Raw genomic sequence first — 10305 nt, forward strand, 5'->3', positions numbered from 1 at the left:
CCCCCCCCCCCCCCACACACACACCCCAATAGACACAAAAAAATGGAAGTTGTTAGCAAGAGAAGGGGAAAAAATACAAGAAATGGTGTTGTTGTGGCAGGTTGTGTATGGGAAAATAGAATGAGATTTGATGAATTCAAAGGTGGAATCAATGTATATAGTGAAAAAGAAGAAACCCCACAAGTTGAAAATGATGAGATGAAAACAAATGAAGTTGAAGAACACAAAAAGTTGGAAATGGGGTCAAAAACTAATCTTGGTGTTGGTTGTTTTGTTATGAGTGGAAAGAGAAAAACTTGGAAATCTGAGAGTAATTTTGAAGGGAACCCAATTGAGATATCAACAAAAAGATCTCAACTTTGTAAAGAATTGAGTGTTAGTGCAATGAAGAAAAGTCCAATTCAGAGCAAGAAAAGGGAAGGAAATGAGAAAATGTGTGAGTTAAAGAAGGTGAAAAATGTGTCTCCTAATGGGAATTTGAGGAATTCACTTCAACTAATGAAAGCAAAATCAGAGAAATGTAAAGAGATTGATGTAATTGAGGAAAATAAGGTTGTTGGTGTTCTTGATGAGTCAAAGAAGAATCTTGAAAGGGTATTTAGTGAATCAAGTGATGAAAATAAGGTTGTTGATGTTCTTGATGAATCAAAGAAGAATCTTGAAAGGGTATTTGGTGAATCAAGTGATGGAAATGAAGAAAATAAGGTTGTTGATGTTTGTGATGAGTCAAAAAGGAATTTTGAAAGGGTATTTAGTGAATCAAGTGATGGAAATGAAGAAAATAAGGTTGTTGATGTTTGTGATGAGTCAAAAAGGAATTTTGAAAGGGTATTTAGTGAATCAAGTGATGGAAATGAAGAAAATAAGGTTGTTGTTGATGAATCAAAGAAGAATCTTGAAAGGGTATTTGTTGAATCAAGTGATAAAAATGAAGAAAATAAGGTTGTTGATGTTCTTGATGAGTCAAAAAGGAATCTTGAAATGGTATTTGTTGAATCAAGTGATGGAAATGAGGAAAATAAGGTTGTTGATAATGTTGATGGAAATGAGGGGAATCAAATTCAGCTGAGGAAAGTGAAATCAGAGGCAAATAAGGCACAAAATGTGGATGGAAAGAATTGTGATTTAAGGAAAGTGAAATCTATGTGTCTTAATGGGAATTTGAAGAATTCACTTCAAATGGTGAAAACAAAAACAGAGAAATGTAATAAGAGTTTTGAGAAAAATAAGGTTCTTGAGGAAAATTGTGAAGAGAAAGTGATAAGAAGCAATGTGGAACCTCAAGAAAAATTGAATCTTGAAAATGAAGATTTCAAGATTTTGGAAGAAGAAATTGAGAAGGAAAACAGTTTAGCAAAAGTGATTAAGACTAAAAAGATTGTAATTGTTGAAGAGAAAAAAGTTCATATTAGTAACAATGAGAAAAAACAAGTGTCCATTTCTCCAATTATCAAGAAACAGTCTAATCTTTCATTTTCAGGCCAATCAAGAATTCTTCATCATCATCCAAGTCCAACAAGAACTAAACCAGGCAAATCCATTTTCTTGAATGCTTCTTTTTTGTGTTTTGTTTTCCCGTTCGATGTTTGGTATTCATATGTTGCTCGGATTCTTTGAAAATGACGATGGAGATGTTGGAGAGTCTGAGTAACATAACGAGTAGCTTGACTAGATTTGAATAACAAAGGCAACTTTATATCCAGAGCTCGAAACTGACCTTTTTTCTAATATGATTCTGTTTTTTAAGGTTGCATTTTGTTTTCTCTAACAATTTTATGCTGCATTTTCAGTTCCAGCATCAGATGAATTTCAGAGAAATATTCCAAGACAACATAGCAACCTAGAAAGTTTGGGTAATTTTCTTGTCCTTTAGAATTCAATGTCGAAAAACGTAACTGGTAAAATTATTGTCATGTAACCAAGAGATCACAGATTCAAGATGTGAAAATAGCCTCTTGTAGAAATGCATGATAAAATGCATATAATACAATGTTGTGGTTTGTACGATATAGCAAGAGCTTTAGTGCACCAGGCTGTCTTTAGAATTCAATGTCATTCTACAAATGTTGATTCTAATTTTCTCTTTTTTGGTTTGTAACTTTTTTTATTTTTCAGTTGATTTGGTCATGTGGACAGATGCATCAAAATCAGCATTAATCTTTGGAATTGGAACATTTTTCATTATTTCCTCTTCATATACTAAAGATCTCAATATCAGGTAATATGACAATTACACTTGGTAAAAAAAAAATCAGATATTTCTTTATTGATTCTTGAAATAACCAATAATAATAATAATGTCAAGTAAAATTAATGATTTTTTTTCTTTTTTACAGCTTCATTTCTGTGATTTCCTATTTGGGTCTGGTCTACCTTGCTACAATCTTTCTATTTAGATCTCTCAGGTAAAAAATTCAGTCTCAATTTACGTGACACATTCTTCGTTACCCAATTTTTCACACAAATATATGGTTTATTACATATCACAAATTTCTAAAATTTCTAAAATTTGTGTTCAGTCAAATATTGGAACGAAAGAAATATTAACTTTACTGTTATAGTAGATAACAATTATTTTTTTGATCTAATTTTTTGTTTTTTTGGTAAAAAGGGGTGCAAATGATATAGGTGAATCAAGTGAATATGTATTAGGGGAAGAAGAAGCAATGTGGATTTTGAAATTAATATTGCCTTACATAAATGAATGTCTCATGAAAATTAGAGCTCTTTTTTCTGGGGATCCTGCTACTACAATGAAGGTAAAAAAAAAAATATTTTTGTTTTATTTTTTTAAAAAATAATTGACATTTAATATTTTTGAATATTTTGAAACTCACTAGAAAGTTGACAAAATTTTGCCTCTACAGATGGCAGTTCTACTGTTTATTTTTGCAAGATGTGGCAGTTCCATAACTATTTGGAAGATGTCAAAATTGGGTGAGTTTTTTTTATATTTTATTTTTGGGTGGAATTAAAAAAAAAAAAGAGAAGGAGCTTTTTGACAATTGTTGGGTATTAGCAAAAAGAATTTTAAGTGAGTAATATTATATATGACTTTTACCATCAATAACATGAGTCATGATCAGTTGAACATTCTTTATTCGTAAAATTCATAATATTATATATATAAGCCAATATTTTTATTTTATACAAATACATTAGAGTACATTTCAAAAATTCTTAAATTATTTAACGAAATTTTTTATTTCGCCATTACTTATATACATCCATTTTTATTTTGTAATTCTTCTTACTAATGTTCTTGATTTTTTTCCTACTTTGATATCTTTGTTAATAAGCTTAGAGATACAAAAAAAAAAAAAGAAAAAAAAAAGAAGAGAAAATATAACATATTTCATGAAGTGAATTTTTTTAAAGGGGTGATTTTATTTAATTAGAGTAGTTGATACATATTTTGAGCTGAGTGTCTATCGGAAACAGACTATCTTCCGCACTAAAATAAGAGTAACGTCTACTTATATTTTACCCTTTTCATATCTTATTTGTGAAATTACACTGAATATCTTTAATTTGTGTTTTTTTTTCTTGGTACATATTTTTAAGGAAAAGAAAGTACATATTTTTCAGTAGATCAAGCAGAAATAAATAACTGAAACATTCTATTTTCACCTTTTTTCACTTAACATATTTGTTGCTGACACTTTGTTTTTTTGTCTGTTTGTAGGGTTTTTTGGAGTTTTCATAGTACCAAAAGTCTGTTCTTCTTATTCCACACAGTTAACTGCCTATGGTAAAATTTATATTCACCATGCTCTTTTTATTTTATTTCTTTCTTAACATATTTTTTATCGATACCTATCTTAAAATTCGATTAAATTTGAATATACGTTGAAAAATTCTATATTAAATGGTAAAGTGGTTTCCAACAAAAGTTACTTGTTATAACGAGTTAAAATACATTATGAGATAATATTTTACGCTATTTGTGTGTATAATATATATTGATCTTTTACATTCTTTCTTTGTACTGTACTTTGCATGTATTTTATTTTTTTGGTTCCCCCTTTAGTGATTGACATTTGTTTTAGGGTCTGACTAGATTGAAAATAGTGCTCTAAAGTTTTACTTTAGGAGATGAAGCACTCCTTATAAAATATCATGGCTTTGAATCTGAAATTTTTGATTTAGGATTGAGGATACTTAACTAGTACTTCACTGCAACCTTTTTTTTAGTATATATCTCTAAGACAGTTATCAAAATGTAGATATAATTACTAGAAATTAAGATCTAACAAGCACTTATAATAATATATAATTTTACTAACTCCTTTTCTTTCTTTTTTTTTCCTTTTTTTTTCTTCTTCTATTTTTTGAATTTCTAGTTGGTGAAGTTTGGAATATTTAATAATTTGTAGTACACATAGTTGGATGAACTACATAACGTCTATTTTTATGAATTTGTCAACTAGTTGGTTGTAATAAATGGGGTCACAATAATATTATTTTTGTTGCATTAATGAATGCAAATAAATAAATATATTTTATTTTCATACACAAAAGTGGTCCATTTCAATCTTTATATACCTTTATCCTCTTCATTATAGGATTTTCAGTACATATATATGTCTGCTTGATTGAAAATAATTACAATTTTTATAATTTAATTTCATGAGTTTAAACTCAAAAATTCTGATTAATGATGTTGAAACATTTATCACCTTATCACAATAATTTTCGATGATTTTAATATGAAGGTACATTTTGGATTAGACGTTTTCGAGATGCTTGGGAAAGTTGTACTCACAAGAAAGCAGTTGCATTTGCAATATTCACACTTATATGGAATTTATCTTCAATTTCTGCTAGAATTTGGGCAGGTAAATTTACTCATTTTTATTTATGGAGCTGCAATTTTAGGGTACTCTTGGCATCGAGGAAAATATTTTCTGAAATAATTTTCACATGAAAATAAGTTTCTTGAAAATTAGGAAAAATAACCTCTATGAGTGCATTTCAAGTTTATTTCAGCTCCTACATATATACCTGTCATCGTATTTTTCTATATTACATATTTTTATATAAATACATTTGAGGCAATATTTTTTCTTATTTACTTATCAAACAACAAAAAATAAGAAAAATATTATTTATTTTGTTAGAAATTATTTTCCTTCCTACCGAACAATTTAGTGTTTTCTCCAATATGAATTCATACATTTTACTAAACGGAATCGGATTATAGTCAACACAAATTACTTGTTCTTCAAAGACAATTGTCCTTATATATTACATATAAATGATTTTGAGACAAAAACTTTTATTTATTTATAAAAATATCAGAAAATGAATAAAAAGTTACTTTTTTTAAAAAAAATAATATTTTTCTTGATATAAAAAAATCGGATTATAATCTCCTCTCTCTTTTTTTTTTTTTTTTTTTTTGCAGTTTTTATGTTGTATGTGGGATTTAGGTACTACCAACAAAAAATGATGAAAGAAGGATGGATAGGTGAAGAAGAGATTACAATATCAGAGGATTATTGGCAAGAAAGACAAAGGAGAATTGGGAGAAAATCCACTTCAATGGAATCCAAAAAGCAAAAGAAAACAATTTAAAAAGGAAAAAAAAGCGTTAATTAATATTTTAAAGATATAATTACAATCTTATTACTGTATATAGTTGTTTGTGTTAGTAAATAAAAAAATTGTTGGAGTTTTGTAGCTTGTATTGCTTAATAGAATCTTTATTAATTCATTTTCAAGTGGTGTGTTATTATATTGATTATTTTTAGGTTTTGAGTACTCCATTGGGTAGAAATTTGTTAAAATATGGTTAAGAAATTAAAGTCATACTATATTTTTTGGAATTTAATCGGGACTCAAACGAAAAGATTAATAAGTTAAATTAAGTACCTTTTGAATTTTGTCGAAACAAAAGATTTACCTTTTTTGAAATAAACAAGGATTGAGTAGAGCTAGGCTGGTATTATCAACATGCCTGCTTGTTGTTGTCATTACAATTTAAGTCAAGGACAATTATGACTTTTCACTACATATAGCAACATATAATACTCTCATCTATTGAAGAGGGGGTTTTGTCCTCCAAATTGCAATTTGAAGGTAAAGCTTTCTCATTCTTCGTCTCCCTCTTCAATTCAATAGATTCGAATTGTTAATTTTTTTATCTTCATCTATTTTCTCCTCAATTACGTTTTGATTTTGAATTTTTCTTCATCCGATTTACAAAGATTTAGTTTGAAATTTAAAAGAACCAAAATTAGAGCCAATAAAGAACCCTACATTTGTCTGAATAGATTTATAAAGTTTGAATAGGAGAAGAATTAAAATTAGGGTCAAAATAGTATGTGTTAGATCAGATCAGTTACAATACGGTGTTTAAAATAATTGTGAAATTGACCACGGTTGAATCTTCATCTTTGTTTTTCCATTTTTAAATTGAAATTTTAGGTTGTGAGTCTTTAACTGTAGATGTGTATTGTCTTTATGTTTGTGCATTTTAATGGACATGATTTTGCTAACTGTTTCACAGAATGCTTTAGAGGACTAACTAGCAATTTACTGCTTGTTTTAGAGTATGTTTCATAGAGTGAGTGCACTTGAAGTTTGTCTGATAAACATAAAATAGGTTCACTGCAAAGGCTCCCAAAAGTACAACTAAAATATCCGTGAGTCTCTTTAATCACAGATTGTGATTTTTATATCAGTACAGACCACAAGTAAATAGTTGCAATTGAAGAGTAAGAGTAAATAAGCCCAACAACTAAGAATTTAACTCTTGTGTGGATTTTTTGAAGTAAAACTTGGATTGCAGTAACTCTGCCATTTTTTCTTTTGTATTGTATGATTATTCCTCTAATTAGGATACCTTATAATTTTGAAGAATTCTAATCTGTAAGCTTACTTTTCTCTGATATGATCTTCATCAAGTTTTAGTGAACTTACTAGCATCCATGTTTTAGAGACTTTTGAGAGCAACATCACACTTAACTTATTCATACTTCCATAGTAGCTTTTCCGGCTGTGGTCTCCATCCAGTAAAACTTACTCACCATCAAACGAAATATAACTGTGCCCACCCACACCCATATCGTGCCCACACGGGTGCGGAACAAAAATTGAAGAGTTTTAGCAACTTAGAATTTGTGTCTGCACCAAGTCTTTCAATTTCAAATGATTTCCTAATTCCTCGCCCTCACTTGCTAACATAGAAAGAGATTCTAGGCATTGTTTAATAGAAAATCATTTTTAATTTGTTGTGAGCGTAGCTCATAGAAAGGTTTTAGTTACTTATTATTTAGCTTTGTTGGAAAAATGGTGAATTTCTTGCTATAAGAAATTTACAGCAGGCTTCCTTAACTGTATATTAACTTAACGATATAAATAATTATCTCAAATCTGGATTATTGTCATATGTTTATGTTAATTACTTCATACGCCATATTTGCACGCCATCTTCTCTTAATTATTAAATGATAGGTAATTTGTCTGTTTCTATTCTATTGTTTGAGTTGCTTACTGCCACATTAGTAAAATAATATGTTGAACAAAAAGATCTGTGACGCCCAATGCTTTAACAAGGTATGTCCCAACCAACCATATGCACATCCACGACATTACTATTCGTGGCTTTAATCTCCAGTGATATCAATGAGAGTAAATATTTTTGTCGTCAAATTCCTCTGTGATCATCAACTCTCTTAGTCGGTATTTGTGTTCATCAATTGCAGTGAGAAAAGGATAAAAAGAAGATGAGTGTGGCTTTTTTGTCCATCTTTGTGTAATTGCTAATTGTGATATGCATATAATGAAATAACCAGAAGTATTAAAATATATAACATTCTGGATCCTTCCTTAATCCATGATTTTCATGTCCATTTGCGACTCTTACTACATTTTTATCCAAGTTCATTTCCAAAAAGGACTGATTCAACAGTTAAGAGCACAAAAATTATAACCCACAAAATAAAAAACACAAACCAAATCAAATTGATGGGTAACATTCCCAGAATAATGTGTCCTCCAACTTCTCTATAGCTTCTCTAATCTTACTTTTTGTTCTCAAACTTGACTTTGAACAACTCCACACAAGAGACGTTGGTTCAATAATATAACAATTGTGCTTGATCAAATATTTCTTTGAAATGCTCTCTTTCAGGTTCATTCTGTGTTATTGTGATTATTATTCTTCAGTGTGTTCAACCTCCTTGACTTTGGTAAGTGTTTCTCTTCTGCTTGCTTTGATTATTATCGCTTAGCTTCTTGAATTTGCATGTCTCTTAATTGTTTTTTTTTTGTGTAAAAATAATTCACAGCTCTTCAGCTTGCTTTGGTTGTGTTGCTTAGCTTCTTGTGTTTGTTCAGGTGTATCATTTGGGTAGAGTTTTGTAGCCTTTAGTGTGGTGCCCTATAATTCAATTAGTCATGGAACTAGGTTCTCCTTTGAAACAAAACTCACCTCCCATGTACTAAATATGCAAGAAAAGTATGAGTAAAAAGAAAAATATACCCCATAAAATTTGATCATAATTTGTTCACTAGCAGCACATTTTCCTAAAACACAAAAATCAAAAATCATTTAGCGGCATATGCAGCTATTAGCATGAACATATACAAAAGTTGAGTTATACTTGATAGCATAGACTATAACTATACTGCCTATGAACATCTAAAGATGCTCATTCAAGAATATAAGAAAGAAAATCATGACATTAAAGTTTCTAGAACCCATCATACTGGTTGTTTGAATTTGATGAACTATAATAAGCATTTTTCATCAATTTATATGTATATGTTATGTTTATCATCTTTATAACCTCTTCATGTGTTTTGTCAATCAGAACTGCCAATGGCATAGCAGTTGCGTTACTATTTTACCTTTCTCATTTTGATACTAACTTCATTGCGAATGTATATTTACATACCAACAATTCAAACAATATGCTTACCTAGGCAATTTTTTTTTTTGAGGCAATATTTATGTAAATAATGTGTAAACTGCTCAAAGAGATGTCATCCTATCTATTAAATAAGTCTCCATCACTTCTAAATTTGCATTCCACTAAAATTGCACGCATGAAAATATTGGGCCCGTGCGCGCACGGGCAAACACCATCTAGTCTATTAAAATTGACTTTAAATCTAAATTTAAGTCCAAAAGAAAAAAAAAATTGGGCCACATAGAGCCCAAAAGGTTGCCAAGAATTGAAAATTCAAGTCCAAAAGAAAAAAGTTAAATGTTATGCGGGGCGGATTAAAATTTTTTGGGTTATCAACCATCCAAACAAGGCGTTAGGTTTCTAAAATTGTGCTATTTCCCTTCAAATCCAGGAAACTTGCCAAGGTTTTCATGGCTGTCTAAGAGCTCTTCGCCATGGTTGTCTAAGGTTTTCCATTCCTCTCTAAAAGTTCTATTTCGATACCAAATTTAGGGTTTACAACATTCTGCACACCAAGATTTGGAAGCTTCTTCAACTGATTAGCTTTGACTTTGCCTCAGGTTAATGCGTTTTCTTTCTTTCTTTTTCCAAATGGATTTTGCGGAAATTTGATCGATTCTTCGAATAGGATGTTTCTAATAGCCTTACTGCATCAATAATACGAAGCCAATTTGTTGATTTGAGTTGTTTTGTGTATAGTTTTTGTTCTTATGTTCCTTCCGATCTGTTTTCCTTAGCTTCTCAATGTTTGCGGATATTACACATAATTGCAAATTTCTCCCAGTAGAGACTCTGTGTATCTTCTAATAATAAGGGGGCTATTAGGTTTACTGCATCAATAAGACGAAGCCAATTTGTTGATTTATTAGGAACACAGACATATGTCACGTCCCGCCACATCACAGTGAAATTTTGCGTCCGGATAGGGGCGGAATGGTCTAGAGTTGTGGAGAGGTTTCCGGAAGACTCTAGAACCCTTTAGATTATTCAAGAAGGCTAGAGAATTCCCTAGAATTCTCTAGAATAATTTAGATAGTTTCCAAAGAAAGCCTTAGAATTCTCTAGAGTGCGTAGAGAATTCTAGAGAGGGGCTTTTGTGTAAATATTAGAGGGACTTGTAAGTAATTTTTATTTACACTTTAGTCCTTAGGATTTAGTATAAATAGAGGGTGCCATTCATTTGCAAGGCACCCAACAATCCAAGCTTGAAGCAAGCAAGCAAACTTGTAAAGCATTCTCCAAAGCTTAATACAAAAAGCCTTCTTCCAAAATTCTCTAAGTCTTCCTTTTCATTCTCTTAGCGATCTTAGTTGTAAAGGCTTACTTGAGCTTACAAGATCGTGAAAGATTCGTGAGTAAGTTGTCAAGTGCCGCACGGAGCTTTAGT

The 10305-nt window shown here is 30.4% G+C and overlaps 2 protein-coding genes across 4 annotated transcripts in view; both read left to right on the forward strand.

Moving 5' to 3' along the window:
* The first annotated feature begins 13 nt into the window (after positions 1 to 13).
* LOC102587880 (reticulon-like protein B21) lies at positions 14 to 5720 on the forward strand. Of its 2 annotated transcripts, XM_015307049.1 has the most exons (10): positions 14 to 786; positions 868 to 1531; positions 1791 to 1853; positions 2116 to 2218; positions 2337 to 2405; positions 2612 to 2759; positions 2868 to 2937; positions 3686 to 3751; positions 4716 to 4838; positions 5408 to 5720. In XM_015307049.1, the coding sequence occupies exons 1-10, from the start codon at positions 43 to 45 to the stop codon at positions 5575 to 5577; spliced, it is 2220 nt and encodes a 739-aa protein (XP_015162535.1). In that variant the 5' UTR covers positions 14 to 42; the 3' UTR covers positions 5578 to 5720. The 2 variants fall into 2 exon arrangements, with proteins under 2 accessions (XP_015162535.1, XP_015162534.1); XM_015307048.1 differs by having other exon boundaries at positions 14 to 1531.
* A 332-nt stretch (positions 5721 to 6052) lies between these two features.
* The window catches only part of LOC102591519 (RNA polymerase II C-terminal domain phosphatase-like 4), a 26018-nt gene continuing 21765 nt past the window's right edge, over positions 6053 to 10305 (forward strand). Inside the window, exons 1-3 of one of the 2 annotated variants that reach the window (XM_006343600.2) lie at positions 6053 to 6081; positions 8138 to 8195; positions 9310 to 9478. The gene's annotated coding sequence lies outside the window, so the exon portion shown is untranslated. The remainder of the gene's footprint in view (positions 6082 to 8137; positions 8196 to 9309; positions 9479 to 10305) is intronic. The other variant, XM_015307050.1, reaches the window with a different exon arrangement.

This window comes from Solanum tuberosum, unplaced genomic scaffold (assembly GCF_000226075.1).
Source record: "Solanum tuberosum cultivar DM 1-3 516 R44 unplaced genomic scaffold, SolTub_3.0 scf00047, whole genome shotgun sequence".
Lineage (NCBI taxonomy): Eukaryota > Viridiplantae > Streptophyta > Magnoliopsida > Solanales > Solanaceae > Solanum > Solanum tuberosum.

What these genes read in the sequence shown, in the direction of transcription:
- LOC102587880 (XM_015307048.1), top strand. Translation starts at nt 43, where the DNA reads ATGGAAGTTGTTAGCAAGAGAAGGGGAAAAAATACAAGAAATGGTGTT. An exon ending in CACACAGTTAACTGCCTATG is followed by an intron (nt 3,752 to 4,715) that starts GTAAAATTTATA and finishes TTTAATATGAAG; the next exon opens with GTACATTTTGGATTAGACGT. An exon ending in TTCTGCTAGAATTTGGGCAG is followed by an intron (nt 4,839 to 5,407) that starts GTAAATTTACTC and finishes TTTTTTTTGCAG; the next exon opens with TTTTTATGTTGTATGTGGGA.